This window comes from Benincasa hispida, chromosome 12, assembly GCF_009727055.1.
Source record: "Benincasa hispida cultivar B227 chromosome 12, ASM972705v1, whole genome shotgun sequence".
Lineage (NCBI taxonomy): Eukaryota > Viridiplantae > Streptophyta > Magnoliopsida > Cucurbitales > Cucurbitaceae > Benincasa > Benincasa hispida.
The window spans coordinates 47,627,044-47,643,884 of record NC_052360.1 but is presented as its reverse complement, the minus strand read 5'-3'; the positions used below and the strand labels follow the sequence as shown (position 1 = coordinate 47,643,884).

At 35.8% G+C, this 16,841-nt stretch overlaps 1 protein-coding gene across 1 annotated transcript in view; it reads left to right on the top strand.

Moving 5' to 3' along the window:
- The first annotated feature begins 1,022 nt into the window (after nucleotides 1-1,022).
- LOC120067288 (small subunit processome component 20 homolog) overlaps nucleotides 1,023-16,841 on the top strand; it is a 44,214-nt gene continuing 28,395 nt past the window's right edge. The window contains 11 exon segments of the mRNA XM_039018829.1: nucleotides 1,023-1,203; nucleotides 1,300-1,397; nucleotides 1,512-1,576; nucleotides 1,735-1,811; nucleotides 2,481-2,603; nucleotides 3,102-3,224; nucleotides 8,316-8,473; nucleotides 10,592-10,636; nucleotides 12,617-12,695; nucleotides 12,779-12,852; nucleotides 13,560-13,666. Of these exon segments, the coding sequence (XP_038874757.1) occupies nucleotides 2,535-2,603; nucleotides 3,102-3,224; nucleotides 8,316-8,473; nucleotides 10,592-10,636; nucleotides 12,617-12,695; nucleotides 12,779-12,852; nucleotides 13,560-13,666 (655 nt within the window). The 5' untranslated portion in view covers nucleotides 1,023-1,203; nucleotides 1,300-1,397; nucleotides 1,512-1,576; nucleotides 1,735-1,811; nucleotides 2,481-2,534.

The window sequence follows — 16,841 nt, the reverse complement described above, 5'->3', positions numbered from 1 at the left end:
AACTTTAAAAATGTTTAATCGGTCCATGAATTATCAATTTTTGTGTTTAATGGATTCTTAAATATAATCAATTATGCATCCAATAGTTCTCTTGTATATTTGAAAATGTTAAAAGTTAAATATTACATTATCTACGATGGATTTTTTTTATGTTTATTTGTTCTAGCCAAATTTGAGAAGATAATTAATCTATACTATATTAAAAGGGGAGAATTTTTCACTTTCTTTTTCGTCCTTAACTTTTTTGTGAAGACTATTTTGCCCTCACATTTATACCTTTTCATGATTATACGTACTTTTTGTTTAAAAAGATAATTACATGAAGAAAAACAACTTCCCATGCAACTCCAAATCAATATAACACAACTTTTCCATGTATGGGTGTGATAATCTATCTATAAAAATAAAAAAATTGATAGTCTCATAGCCAATTACTGCCAATTTTCAAGTTATCACGATGCCACAAAAAGTTTGCCTTCAATGTAACTGTATCTTAGTTTTTTAGAAATTAACGTATGGTCGTATCGTATTTGTATCAGTGTCTGTGCTTCTTAGTCATAAATTAACCTATAAGAAAAACTATAAAACCCCGTCTAGCATTTCTTTGTTGATTTCGTAAAATCATATTAAATATTTACTATTTAAAATAAATGAAAAATATTTCTTTCACTATTCAAATTTCATCCTAAAAATTTATGTTAAAAAAAAATCATGACCACGTATATTGCACGTGCTTTTTAACTAATTTAAATTAAGTTGTTGAGAGAAATTTAAAATTAATTGGTGATAGATAATGTGTGGATTGAGAGATTTGGACGTCTGAATTTAGTTCAAAGGAAAATTGGATAAACTATTTTGGACTTTTAATTTTATTTAGGGATTTCGTAGATAATTTGATAAAAGTTTTGAATTTCTGGAATATTTAAAATATTTAAAAGTTTGGAGAAGGAAGGGGTCAAAATTAGGGTTTGACTTAAGTGTGTATATTTATGGTATTAAAAAAAATGGAAAAACTTTTTTTTTTTTTTGGAAACCAATGTGAACACATTTTGGAAACCCAACCTCCCTCTAAACTTTCACTCTCTCACCCACTTCTCCCACAAATTCAAACCCACATTGATCACCGCCTAGCCGCCCACGCCCGACGCCGTCCACTACGTTGCTGCTCGCCGACGTCGCCGCCGCTCCAGCCAGTCACCGCCGGTAAGGCTCACTTGCCGTCAATCTCTCTCTCTCTAGCCTCCGTTTCTCTCTCTAATTTATTTGGATTTCACTCACAATCGCACGCCACCACCTCAGTCCACTGTACCGAAACCACACTGCCCCCGCTGTCGACTCTTACCGTGTGTCGCCGTCTCGAGTCGCTGGTCGTTGACGGATTCTTGGATTTTTTTGGGGTAAGATGTTTTTCCCAATTATTGGTGATTTTTCTTTTGTGGTTTGATTAATTCTTTATTAATCCATTTAGTTGGACTAAAGTGATTAATTTACCTGCGATGCTTGGATGCTAGATTGGAGTTTTAGGGGTTTTCGAGGTGCTGACCGACAAGATTGAAGTCGTTCGACATTGTTTATGGTGAGTTTTGTCCGTTTCGCTTGAAGTTCATAAATACCCATCGATTCTTGGTGTAGATTCATTGATACCCATAAAATGATAATGTTGGATTTGATTTTGGAGGATATTAGCGTGCTGTCGAGCAAGTTCGATAATGCTTGATTGTGGTCTGCGTGTAGGTTGGAATACTTAATTGAGGTTTCGAAGGGGTTGTGCATCAAGCCACACCTTGGGTAAATAGTTCGGGCGTATTTTGGTTAGTTTTGTGTTTGAAATTAGGCCTTAATGTTGAAATCAAATTTGGTCAATGTTTTAGGGACTGGTTCAAGGATGTTACTCAAGATAAAGTAGAGTTTGGGTTGCTAATTTGCTTGGGCTTAAATTTGAGGTGTCTTACTACCGTTTGCCCTCGAATCAGAAGTCGATGTTAAGATTGAGAATACATTGAGAACATGTTTTATTTATTTATTTTTTATTATTTTTTATTTTTATTATTGTGATAGAATGTTTTGCCATGATTGACTGATGAATAGACTGTTGAGATTGTTCTAGAAACTCATGAGTTATGCTACTAAGATTATTATAATATGTTATGGCTTGATATGAATTCAGACATTATATGATGCATGAAAGATTGATGGTGACTGTTAGCACTCCTATCGGACTGTGTACATTCCCTGTGTATGTTTCGGCGTCCTCATGGGATCGCCACCTATGATTATGATTTTGGTGACTCCTATCGTAACGACCTAGTTACTTTTAATAAAATTATAAATTTTGGTCTTTTATCTAATCATGGAAAAGTGTCGTTTTGAAATGTATGCATGCATGTCTGTAGTAACGACCTAGTTTAAGTCCTAGGGAGCCGGGTTGTTATACTTATCTTCTTTTTAATCGTGTTTTTTTTTCCCTTCTTATTCTCAAGCTATTTCGATTTGAAGTTCATAAAGTTTGATAAGTTCAAAGAGTCTGATCTTCCATGGCGACGGCTTCTCACGCACAAGCTGTCAAGTCTCTCAACAAGTCCCCTGGTCGCCGGCGTTTTGTTGTAAGCATTTTCTTAGCTGCTTATTTTCAGCACTCTCATGTTTATGTTTTGTGCAGATAATTTGTTGGTGCTTAAGCTTGGCTACCATGAAACCAGTACAATTGAGTGAATGTTTCTGTTTGTTGCATGTCTCACTGATGCTTTGTTGAATGCTGGGTTGAATATTTGTAATGTCTTACTGATCCCTAGTTGAATGCAGTGTGTTTATTGGGGGATAGTTATTCTGGAGTGGGCTTTTGTTTTTCCTTTGAACTTTATAAATGTGTATGCTTGTCTACCGGCTAACATATGAGGTAGAGTTTATTTGGTCTAGTCTTCTCTTTGCTTATATCAGGATGCTGGTACGAAGTTTAGACTATTTTTCTGAAAGATATAGCGAGTTCTTGATTATTATTTAATATTTCTTTTTGTAGTGACTTTCCCTTTCTCCAAATACTTCATGATAATTATTTTGATCATATTTTGAGATATTGTCCTTTTCTTTTTCCTGCTTTACAGTTCCAGACATTCTCCCAGAGAGTACAAGAAATTGACATTGATGTATACAGAAGCCTCGATAAAGTTAAGTCTGAGCCATCGGAGGGATCCTGCTTTTTTCGGGACTGCCTTATAGAATGGAGGGTATGTCTATGCTAACTTTCTTTTTGTGGGGGTGGGGGGCTTTTAGTTGCTGATATTTTTATGACATGTCTAATGGAGTATGTCTAATGGAGAGTATGTCTATGTTTTAATGCTACCTGGAGTATGTTTGATGACTAAATCAATCCGTTGAAGGAATTGTATCCCTCTAGTATGCATGCGATTGATAGATTTTTGAGATTGTAAAAATTTTAAAGAAAAATTGTCAGTTACCAATATAAATTCTTTCCCGAGAAGATAGTGTTCACATTGTTTTCATGTCCGAGCTAAGAAGTAAAGTTCTTGGTCCCAGGTTGACCATTTTTGCGTAGAAGAGCTTAGTTTTTCACTAAAAAACGTGTTTATCTTGACTAAGGACAGCTCCTATCCATATGCCGGATGCATCAACGGAGACCTCAAAAGGTTTTAAAAACTTTGGAAATCCTAGGATTGGGGTTGTGCTTAATGCTCTTTTGAGTTCTATGAAACTTGTAGTTTGTTCATCACCCCAATTGAAAGGTATTTTAGCTTTTAAACAGGCTAATGGGCTGGCTATGGTGTTAAATTTTTTAATCAACCTTCTATAGAATGAGGCTAATCCTAAGAAGCTTGGAATTTCTTTTATTGACTTAGGTTGTGGCCAATCTTGAATGGCTTCAATTTTCCTAGGATCGACGCTAACTCCTCTAGAACTTATGAGAAACCCAAGAAAGCATAATTGGTGTTGAAGAAAAAAGCATTTCTTTAAGTTAATATATAAATTGTTTTCTTTTAGAACTTGAAAAATAGTATGTAAATATTCCATGTGTGCTTCAAGAGTGCGACTATAAATTAATATATCATCGAAGTAGACAACAACAAACTTATTTAGGTAACAGAATTTGGTTCATTAGGGGCATAAATGTGCTTGGAGCATTTGATAGGCCAAAAGGCATGACTAACCATTCGAAAAGTCTTTCATTTGTTTAAATGCTGTTTTCCATTCATCTCCGGGCCTTATTCTTATATGGTGATATCCATTCCTTAGATCTATTTTAGAGAAAATTAATGCTTGTTCTAATTAATCTAATAAATCTGATAATCGTGGAATGGGAAACCTAGATTTAATTGAGATTTTGCCCTACTATCTACACAAAGCCTCCAAGATCCATCTTTTTTAGGTGCAAGTAAAGCCGGTACGACACATGGACTAAGACTAGGTTGTATGTTTCCTTTGTCTAAGAGATATTGTATTTGAGCGTGCAGTGCTTCATATTCCTTAGGGCTCATACATAATGGGGCAGATTAGGTAATGTGCTACTCGGTATCAGATCTATATGGTGTTGAAATTCTTGGACCTAAATCTTCATTGGTAGGTGATTTAAAAAGGATCTTCTTTAACTATAAGAGCTAGGAGAGATTGATCCTTTGAATGTAAGAGCTCTTTACTCGGAGATAATAGAAGAAGTTGTTTTTGTGTAGAAGAAGGTACCTTACTTGTGGTAGTTTGCATATCGAGGGAATGTTTTGTCGTCGTATTGCCTCGGGCGTCCCAAGAGGACCTGACATACATCCATTTCGAGGACATCATATACAATTTGATCTTGGTATAGATTGCCTATGGACACAGGTACTGTGAAAATCTCCTTAACAACAGTTTACCTTTTTTTGTAACCCAATTGGCCCTATAGGGATTCAGATGAGGCTTAGTTGTGAGGTTTACGGCAGCAACAAGCATCTTAGATATGATGTTCTCTGTGCTTCTACCATCTATAATCACTTGACATACCTTCCCATTAATTCTACACCGAGTGCAGAAGACGGCATGCCTTTGAGGGTGACTTTCAGCTTTAGGTGTTAACAAGATTCGTTGGAGAACACAAAAGAGTTGGTCACCATCGTCCAGTTGTATGTATGCAAGCTCATCAGTGTTGCCTTTTCTTGGGTATCTTCTTCTTGGATGGCCAAGGTTCTTCGTTGGGGGCTCTTATTGGATAGGGTGACCTTGCTCGCCACAGTGAAAACATTGGTCAGTTGTAAGGGTTTAAGTTTCTTATTTGAGGGTTGTTGTCAGGTGCTCTAATAGGTGTTTTCCTTGCACGGGGTTCATCCTTCTTGAATTGCTGATTAGAAGTAGGTCCTTGAGGTGTCTATCTTGATTGCTCGGTTGGGGCTTTGTGAGGAAACTGTTGTTAAGGATAGGATTGTTTTCTTTGATAGACTTTGGGCTGTTTTGCTTCAGTACTCTCCTCAATAGTGGTGGCTATGGTGATGGTGTTAGCCAAATAAGCCACTGGATGTAACTTGACCACTTCTTTGATCTCTCCCCAAAAACCAAGAATAAACCTTGAGATTAATTGCTGTTCTGTTTCCAGCAAGTTGTTTCTTGCCCCTAGTCGATGAAACTCTTCAGTGTAGTCAAGAATGGAGAGGTCCCCTTGCTTGCATAATTGATATTGGTGGTATAAAAGTAGTTGATAACCAAGGGGAAGGAACCTTTTTTCATCAATCGCGGCAGCTTGGGTCATGATTTTATTGGAGACTTTGACATAGTAGCGTCTGTTTGTCTCCATTTGATCCCACCAAGCTGATGCCCCTCTCTGGGATTTGAAGGCTGCTAGCTTCACCTTCTTGTCAACTGGAGTATTGGCATATTCAATGAAGTTTTCTACCTTTGTAACCCAATCTAGGAAGGCTTAAACATCCATTCTACCGTCAAAACTTGGAAGGTCTACCTTCATCTTATAATCTTGCTGTTCTTGATAATAGTGCTGCCTACCCAGTCTAAATTCCCTCCTTTCTTGATTTCTGAAGTGATAATTTTCATCTTCCTCTGAGGAGTCCGAATCTTGCATCATATAATCTGACATTTGTAGCTCTTGCGGTCGAATTCTTGGCCGAGCATTGAGCCTTCTTGCAGGAGAATTTTGTGCTTTGGATAAATTATGGATGAACTGATTTGTTCAAATTGAGTTCTTGATCGTTTCTTGAAATCTTTCTTGCAATCTTGGATCAGTTTGTTCAATATAGCACTCCAACTACTTTTTCTTGCTAACGTTCTTGCAGATTTTCATTGATCTGCAAAGCCCCTTTGCTCTTCTGGTTGTCTAGACCTTGTCGTCCATGTGTAATCATTGGGTTTTGGATGTCCAAATGTTGCAGCACATGTGCCAACATCGATCGCAAGTCTCCTATTTCACTCTTGATGTCGTTCACGGTTGATTCTACCAAGGCCATTCGGTTCTCTAAAGCCTTAGTCGAAGAGGAAGCTTTTGCATCCATTTGAAGATGATCTGAAGGAGAATTCACGTGGATCAAACGCTATGATACCAATTAATGAAGTAGCTCCAAGAAAACTTCAAGATGATTCTTATTAATATTGAAAAATAAAGGCAACGAGCCTATTTATACAAGGACTCAAGCCAATTGGTTATGGTAACCCAATCAGCCGGTTGTCATAGGACACTAACTAACAATAAACAGTCATGGAGACTTGTTTAGCCGGTTACAACAAGCTTTTAACTAAATACAACTGATCAAGACATGCAATTAGGCTTTAAATACAAGACTATGACTAGAATTACTTATAAAACTCCCTACATCAATGTCTAATCTGGTTTGGTATAAACTTATTACTCGGTTGACGTTTTATTACTGTTTGAGAGCTTTGGTTGATGAAGTAGCTATAGTCTATAATCATTTTGTTTTTGTTTCATGTTTTATTTTTGTTTAACATGAAACAAAACCTTTCATTGAATAAATGAAGAGGCTAATGCTCAAAGAGACTAACTTCACTAGGGAGTGAAAGAAGAACAAAACGAGAAGCAAAAAGAATAAAAAAGTGCCCAATAATGAATAAAGAACCTGGACAGAACAAGCTTCAAAGATGCCAAATTTGAAACATGAACACCCACAAAAAAGACAAAAGATTTTGAAATAAATAAAGAAAAAGCTTGCAAAGAAAGAACCCCTGGTGCCAAACACTCAGGAAAACCCCTGAACAAACCCAAAAAGGCCTTTTAAGACGAGATAATACGTCTCCAGAACAGCAGGAACCTTTGAAGATGTAGACTAAAGCACCTGAAAACTGAGAGGACAAAAAGTTAAAGAGAAACTTTTCACCCAAGCTGAAGCCACAAAGAAAGCCATCCGAAATGGAAGCTGAGGTATCACCCTTGCTGGCAGACTAATAGAGTGCACTTAGAAGCTTGAAAGAGAAAGTTGAAGAGCTGGAAGGAAGAGTTTGAAGCAAACAAAAGGGGCAATCTCCAAAACCACAAAAATCCAAACAAATCTCATCATAACTAAACTAAACCTTTAGATAGTTTCCTTCTTGTACCAAAGAAGGAATTTCACACATCCCAGAATCACAAACTTCGATAATAGGAACAGATTTGACGGACATTGGGGATAGAGGAGATTAGGAGTTCTCTCATCATAATACTGAAATAATAAACCAAAAGCTTCATAATAAGAACCTACAAAAACATCATCCTCCATGTTCAAATCTCAAGGGTGTAGTAAGGTCTTTTGTCGCGTGGAATAATAAACCAAAAGCTTCATAATATGATTCCACACTGCTCATGCTAACTTCAAATTCAGTATTAGAATTGACACCAGGCAAGGGAGGAAAAATTGAAGTTTAGTAAGGTCTTTTGTCATGTGAAAAACTACTGTAATCAATTTTTTATTACTGGAATTGAGGCGCTTTTCGAAAGCTTCCCATTTCTCATCCCCAACAAACATTCATATACTTGGATTTAAATGAACACAATGTTACTGACCAGAGTTTTTAATTTGTGCAGAAAGATAACCTTAAACTGCGATTTCTTTTCTTTCAGCTGAGTTAGTTTATTGAAAAGTTTAAGGATAAGTCACGGGAGATTAGAAAGCAAAAAGATCACTGTCATATGTATTGGCTATATAACCTATAGCGTGTTGTTAATGGTCAGTAAATGTTGGTGTTTTGTGTAACATTTTGGTCAGGGACTCAATGTGCCAAACTAACTAGTTTTGTATGATTATTTAGCCTTCTCGTCTGCTAGAATTTTTATCATCTTTATCCAGAAAAAATGTGTTGTCATTTCAATTTTTGAATATATTTCATCAATGCAGGAATTAAATACTGCAGAGGATTTTATTTCTTATTACGAGGAAATTATTCCACTGGTACAAACATTACCTCTAGTGATACTGCACAAGGAGTCTATATTCTCAAATCTTCTTTCTAGAGTACAGATAAAAGCAAGGCTATCTCTTGAGCCTATATTGAGGTATGCCAAGCTTATTTATTAAGCATCTCTGTGTTGGATATTTTACCTTCGTTTTCAACTTGTATTTCAGTCTTTTATTTTATCCTTTTTAAAAAAACCTGAATAGTAAAAGACTAAGGTATTATATTTCACTCGTATTTCAGTTTCTGTGTTCAATACCATGCAGATGATTGACCATAAAGTTATGTTAAATTGTAATCCCTATTCTTTAATTTTGTTTCAGTCTGTTCTATTTGCTTTTAAAAAATTTAATAGTTTATATTTTTGAATAAAATGAAACTTTAGCAAGTCCTACTAGTGAGCTATAGATATCCATCTTCTCAAATTTATAACTAGTTGAAAGAAATGTGTGGTTCGTGTGTGTGTGTGTGTTACTGATCTACTGAACACACTTATGCCTAGAATCGAAAACCTTTAAATGATACGTTCTTAGTCTAGTGCAAGTGCATATTGTTAAACAAGTAATAAATGGAAATATTCTTTTTTTGATAAGAATAAATGGAAATATTCTTTTTTTGATAAGAATAAATGGAAATATTCTAAGTATCGTGTCTCAGGGAACGGATGACAAAAATCCAAAATTCAAGCATAGATTTTGTTCAAAAGTGTAATTTTGGTAACCAATGTGAAATAAATTTGGAAGGTGGTTGTTTTTGAAAAGTAAAAGTAGTAATGGGAAAGAAGGGATCCCCTTGAAAAGGACTTGTAGCCTAATATGCAATCACAATTTAGGAGGCTAAGCCGTTAAACCTATATGTTCATGGCTAATGTGGACCTAGTTTAATTCAAATACAATCTTTTTTTTTTTTTGGTCCTAAAGGTTTTGCTCCATGTCTAGGGTTAAAAACAAAATCTTATGTCTAAGCTCTTTTCTTAAAATTTCTTATATGAAAACTTTTATCTAACCTTTTCAGTACTAGACTAAATTTTTGTATACTAATCTTGGTGATCAATTGAGACTAATAATGCTAAATAAAATCAATAGAATCAAGCCTTGCTATGATAATAGTTAAGTTACTTTTTTTTACATATATTGTCTTTTTCCTTTCTCAAGGGCATTAACATATTTGAATCCCAAAGCAAAGTTTATCTCGTGATGAAAGAAATAAAGAACAAAAATAGAGATAATAAAAATTTCATAATAAACCTAGCAAAAAGGGGTACAAACTGTTAAAAAAAAATGCTACTAAAATTAATTGAAGAAATGACAAAGTGCGGTAGGAAAAATAGCTGCTAAATTAAAAATATTAAATAGAAGAGAACACAATTAAGTTTAAAGATGAAAAGAAGTGAAGGAACTAAAATTGAAACCATCGGAAAATTTTAACGTACAAAGAACTTGGAGTGAAAGCCTAAGCTTTTCTCTATTTAACCTGATTTTACATTTTTCAAGCATAATCGGGTGTTACAATCCTAAACTTTTGATTGGGATTAGACTGAATAGCAACAGCAGCCGTTTCGGATTCCTTCCAAGTGATGTAAGAATGCAGAAAATTCTCCAAGGATGGATATAACTTATGAGGATCTGTTACCCATTCCAAAGGCTAGAGTCTTTGCTAACCTTAGTATGCAAGAATATCTTCACCTTCAATGCCTAGAATCAAGGAAAATATCATCCAAATCAATCATATATGAAATTTTCGTCAATATGTGTTTTTGGGTCATCGTGTGAATGTTCAATTGCAATTTACTCTTTAGGAATGCAGTTGCAATTGGGCGTTTTGATATTTTCCAGCCCAGAGACATAAAAATACACAACGACTCTTTTCACACCTTATTAAGTTCAAATCAAATCTTAAGGATACACCAACACATTTACTTTGTTTATACTTAAATTTGCTATTATTTACACCATTTACAACAATAAACACAGTTGCTAAACAATAAACTTAAGTTTTAAAACTAAAAACCCTCATAACTGAGTGTAATCAGTCTCTCAGTTTTCATCGGCTATGACTAATAGGCCAGCCATTGTGGTTGTTTTATTTACTTCACTTATTAGAAAACTGATTGGACCATCTTTTCATTAGTTTTTTCCTGAAATTTTCTTGTAAGTTCAAACGTTGATTCTTATGCTATTTTCTTGTAAGGTATGAATTTTGCGATTTCTCATTTCAGGTTGATGGCGGCTTTAGCAAGAGATCTATTGGAGGATTTTTTGCCGTTAGTTCCTTCTCCCTTGGACTGAAAATCTTGTTTCTATTTCTCTGCATTATCTCATTTTTCCCCACTCTCAGGGGTTCCCTAAATTTGATTGGTATTGTTTCTTTTTTCCTAGATGGTAGATAATCAAATTTGATTGTTAATTCACAACCATATATATTACCATATGCATCAGTATGAACAATATTGATGTTGCCTAAATTACACAGGAGAGAATATTCTCCAGGAAATGTAACAAAAGGAATTTGTGATGATTCAGAAGTGTCCAATGCAAGAGATTAGCCAAAACTATTAAACTAACTAACTACATCAATTCCTTCCCTCTCTTAAAAAACTCATCCTAAAAAATAACTCTCTGTTGTTAAAAAATATCCCTGTTGAAAATGTCTTCAATCCATTGAAGGACCAATTGCTTATTGAATACTTGGCTTGCTGAAAAGCTCTTCCAGGATTAATATGCTTTTCTTGACCGGTTTTTCTGTCCACTGCCACCTCAAAATAATCACCAAAAACAAAACACGAGTCATCGCCAAAACTCCTTAGCCTTAAGAGTATAAATTTTTTCAACCAAATGATCAAGAGAACTATAGGAATGCGTTTCTTCTACATTATTTTGTGGCACAAAGATTGTTTCATGTAGTTCTTCTGATGTAATATGATTATGATAAATTGGGTAAATTCATATTAATCTTGGTTTAATCCTTGATTAATCCTTTTTAGTTTCCTAGTTCTTCTTTTAGTTCTCCTTTTAGGATTTTATTTTGGTTTCAATTCTGTATAAATATAGATCCCTCTCATGTATTCTAGAACTGTTCATTCATTAATAAAATTCTCTCTCTTTGGTCTACACCATCTTCCTTTGTTAATTCCTTGCCTTCAGCAAAGAGATTTTCAGAATAAACTCAAAATTCATCTTTTTCGTCAAAATATTGAGTAAATACCAAAAAGAATCCTCCTCTACAGTTTTCGGCATTGCTTGATCATTGTCATGATCAAAATATTCACCAAGCCATAAGGAACTTCTTCCTCCAAGTTCTTTGGTGCCGTCGGAATGCTCTCATCTTCAAGATAATTTATCTGCCATGAAAAAAATTTATTTTCTTAATATGTGGACCAAAATTGAGGTTTATTTCAAATTCCTGAAATTGTTCATTGTCACCGAAATGCCTGCCAAAACATGAATAAATTTTCTAATCTTGATTTGTAATGAACCCTTAATCTTGATTTTTCTCTTTCATTTTGATTCCTCGAAATCTTGACTTTCTTGTAGTGGATTTTGGTTTGCCATAATATTATCTATGTTAATTTATCTATTCTTGCGAAGTGGGCACTCTAAATGTAATTTAGTGTGCATTGTTTAATACTGAGCTCATTGCTACCTCTTGCAAACTACGTCGACTAGGCCTTGGGGAGATTGACTTTGTAGAGTGTTTGAGAGGCCTTTAAATGAGTTTTGGTCCTGTATTAGGTTCAGTGTGTCCTGGGTGCCGGTGACTAAGCTTTTTCTGTAATTATTCGCAGGTTTTATTTTGTTGGGTTGGAGGCCATTTTTGTAGGTTACTTCCCCTTTTGTGGGCTCTCCTTTTTTGTATGGCCTTGTATTCTTTCATTTTTTTTTCTCAATGAAAGTTTAATTGTTCATTGAAGGAACCTTTTTGGTCTCCATTGTCAGCAGCCAATGTTGGTTTAGGCGATTGCTTTGATACCAATTTGGTGTACACTAAATGACAAATGAGATAATGATCCATGAAGTCTAACAAAAGGATTTTATCATGTGATTTAAGTTTTCAATACAAGAGATTAAGTCCATATAGAGGAATAGTTTACAAATTATGTATTTAAAAAATTGAAAAGAATTTAACCAAAACTATTAAACTTTAAACTCACTCACTACATCAACTTTATTATGTGAATGGTTGAGTCTTGTAACAATGCTATTTTTTTATTCTTCTACTGCCTTATGATATCATAATGTGACAGATTCCTGTCTCAATTAACTGATGCATTGGTGTCTCTTCTAGAAGGTGGTGCAGCTAGGGAGCCAGAAATTATTGAGCAGGTATAGATACACCATTCAGTACATATCAGGTTGTTGTAACATACTTGATGTTTTACTCTAAGGCTGGATCATGTCTCTTGCAGATTTTTACATCCTGGTCATATATAATGATGTTCTTGCAAAAATATCTTACACAAAATATTGTCGATTTGCTAAGGTAAGTCTTCTTCTTTTGCTTCGTATTCTTTATTGGGGTGAAGAAAAGAACGTATCTGTATGCTTATGAATATTTTAATGTCGTCTCTTCTGTAAGCTTGTATATTAGTTTGAATTACACAATTATTACAACACAAATTTCTCTTGTTGGGCCATTGGACTAAAAAGGGCCCATTCCTGTGGTGGTGGTAGGGCTTATTCTACTTAAGTAGAGTCAAAGTTTACATGGTGAGGACAGAATAAACATACATGTTAAGTTGATTGAAAATCATGAGCTTTAGTAGTTAAAGAAAGAAAGGATAGTAGATAAGGTGAAAAGCAGCCACTATGGAACTTTTATCCCGGGACGTGGCGGCTGACGGCAACGTTAGGGATTCCGGAGACGTCGGCGGGGGCCTCGGGAAGAGTTATCTTTTCTGTTTAACAGCCTGCCCACCCTGGAAACGGCTCAGCCGGAGGAAGGGTCCAGCGGCTGGAAGAGCACCGCACGTCGCATGGTGTCCGGTGCGCCCCCGGCGACCCTTGAAAATCCGGAGGACCGAGTGCCTCTCACGCCTGGTCGAACTCACTATGGAACTTTTATCGTTGAAGAAGAATTGAAAACAAAGCACACCGATATTTCATGATCTCTACTTGATTTTTTATTGAAATCATAAATATTCACTAAATGTGTGTATGTGCTCATGCATGTTTATTTGAATTTTTAAGGGTTACAGCGTCCTTAAGATATTACTCTAAAGATTACATTCAAGATTTCATGGCTGAGGCGACATCATTCTTGCTAAGGAATGCACCCGCTGGTCAGCTAAAAAATGGTAGGACTTTCCAATATTAAGCTTTTTACATGCCAGTATTTTATAGGTCTTCCTATTTTCTGTTTGTAGTACACTATTGAAATTGTTTACCAAGTAAAAGAAGAGTAAAAATAGGTTGAAGTTTCTCAACTTCATCTGTTCTGTGTTCATTTAGAGACATAATTGTGGAACCTAACATTATGCTATGATATCTTATAATGTCGTCATCCTAACTGTTTCATACATCTCTTTCAACTTCGGTTGGTGCAAATACATAGACAATCATTAGACTACCTCCAACATCTATGGTTTCCTTTGAGTGTATGCTTGTTATCATGTACATATGATAAATTTTGTTATGATCGCCATCCTCTTCCTTGAATTTGCTCATCTACTTAAATTCTTGATAGAGGCTAGATGTGACAGGGCGTTTCCCTTGCTCATCTACTTAAATTTATTTTTTTAAGAGATAGAAACATGTAACACTGAAGCTATTAAAAAATGATGAGAGATTTTATCGTGCAAGGGAGTATTTGGCAGCAATCATATGGTCAATTGGGGGCTGTTTGGGGTGCTAAGTTGAGATAGGATGATTGGAGAGTTCATATATCTGTAGAGTTCATATGTCTGTGTTTGGGGTATAGAGTTGAATTCATGTCTGATGTAGTTTTTTGAACTCTAAATAATATGCTTTTATGATTATTATTTTTGTTTTGAAATTTTTTTATTCAATAATTCTACTCATCTTTGTTTGAATAAAATATGGATTACAATTTGTTTCTTTTAATTTTTAAAACTTTTCTTTCTTTCTTTCTTTTTGGGGCTATGAACAACAATTAACCTATTACATTTCTTGTCGAAATATGGTTAAATAAAATGAGAAACTAAAGCAAAATCAAACCTTTTGATTCTAGCTAATTTTTCTCCATGAATTTCATTATCATCTTCTTTTTCTTCTTCATATTGTTGCTCTATATTTTTACTATGTCATGAATTTTTTTAAATTAAATCAGTGGAATTGAGTTGGTATATTTTACTCTATCGTAATAACCAATGGAATGTCACCACATTTCTTCGACAATTTCACTTTCATCTCGTTTAAATTTGGAGGATCATCAGATAAAAAATCTCTATTTTCACTAATTCTTGCTGGAAAATGTTCCAGGAATTTTTTTTTTCATTTTATGATTTTTTTTTGTTATATGTTACATACTTTTTGTCTGAATATTGTTAACACTCGTTTGATATGTGAATTCATTACGTATAAATATTGCACTTAATATAGACAAAATGATATTTCTATATAATCAACAATCATACAACGTACTTTAACAGTCATCAGTCTTATAGTAGTTGAAAGTGGTTGGAAGTTGATTATCGAAGATGATTTTTGCTGGAGTTTGTAGTCGGAGGTGGTTGTCGAAGCCTGAAGTTGGTCACATGAAGATGTATTGGAGTTGGTTGCCAAAGTTTGTCATCGGAGGTGGTTTTCGAATCTCGGAGTTGGTCGGATGAAAGTGTTCGGCGAAGTTGATCATCGAATATGATTTTCGCTGGAGACTGTAGTCAGCGGTGACTGTCGGAGTTCGAAGTTAGTTGCATGAATGTGGTATTAGAGTTGGTTGTCGGAGTTTGTCGTTGAAGGTGGTTGTCGAAGCCTTGAGTTGGCCGTCGGAGTTGCTTGCTCAAAGGTGATCATCGAAGGTGATTTTCGTCAGAGTTTGTGGTCGGAGCCTACGAAGATGGTTATCGGAGTTAGTCATCGGAGTTTGTTGTCGGAGGCCAGAATTGGTTGTCAGAGTTGGTCGTGCAAAGGTTGTCGGAGCTCAGAGTTGGTCGCCGGAGCTGTTATCGGAGATGGTTGTTGGAGTCCGAATTTTCGTCATCGGAATTGTCATCGGAGGTGGTTGTTGGAGCCTAAAGTTAGTCATTGGAGTTGTCATCGGAGGTGGTTGTTGGAGCCCGAGGTTGGTCGTCGAAATTGTCATCAGAGGTGGTTGTCTGAACCCGGAGTTAATTCTCGAAGTGTGACAGTGGTTGATGGGTGGAGCCACTGAAAACATGGGAAGAAAGGAGAGTTGGAATGAGTTTGGGTGAGTTGGTACAATATACCAACTCAACTCCACTGACATTTAAAGTTGGTGGGCCAAACAATGAGTTGATATATTATACCAACTCAATTCAACTCATGTTTGTGAGCCAAACACCCCCTTGGAAAGAATGTTTCAGCCACATAAATCTGGGGTTTTGGTTTTAAGACATGTGAAAATCAAACTTTGTCTTACTTTGGCTCCTTTTGAAGTATTGTTCTTATTATTATTATTTTCTTTTTATGTCCCTTGTATTGTCAATTTGTTTGAAAGGTATCTCCTTTACAATGCCTATCTCAAATCAAACTTCACAAAATAGCCTTAAGGCAATATAAGGATAACCCACTGTTAAAGAGAGGGCAAAAACACGAGCCAAAGGTTTGCTCTCTCCTCTCTCCTCTCTCCTCTCTCCTCTCTCCTCTCTTCTCTCTTCTCTCTTCTCTCCCTTCTTCCCTCCTCCGATCACCTTCGGTTCTCCGGCAGTAATTTTGGCCAGAATTGTTTTTTGTGCTCCTCCGTTCCTATATCAATTTGTAAAATGGAAATTCAAAGCTACAAAGTGAATGGTTCTTTCTTCTGCATATGGTTTGAAGAAGAAAAAATCTTTGTGGAAGATGTGGAGTTTAATAAGGTTCTTCCTCTGGCAAAGGCTCATCTGAAATGGTTCGTGGATCAGATTTTGGCTCTACTTCAGGGGAAAGTCAATAACTTCTTTATTTGAAAAGCTAAAGATGACAGGTGTTGGTAAAAATCTCAAGTTCAGAGGTTTCTCAGTTTGGGTGTTGAGAAGTGTTGTTTGGCTTGCTTTCGGTGGTCGTTCATTCATTCATGTGCTGATGGGTCCGTAGTTTCAGGGTTGGAGGTCATTCTCTGGCATGCTGAAAAGCTTTCTAACTAGGATGGAAGGAGAAAAGGTTGCGTTGCTGTCAATAGGGTTGGCAAAAATCCCCGCGGGGTCGGGTCCCCGCCTCGATCGGGGTGGGAAATCCTCAGGGATAAAAAACGGGTCCCTGAGTGGGGATGGGGGACGGTATCCCCGACCCAGCCCCGAATATATTTTTTTAATAATTTTAATAATAATAACAAGGATATATATATAAAAGAGT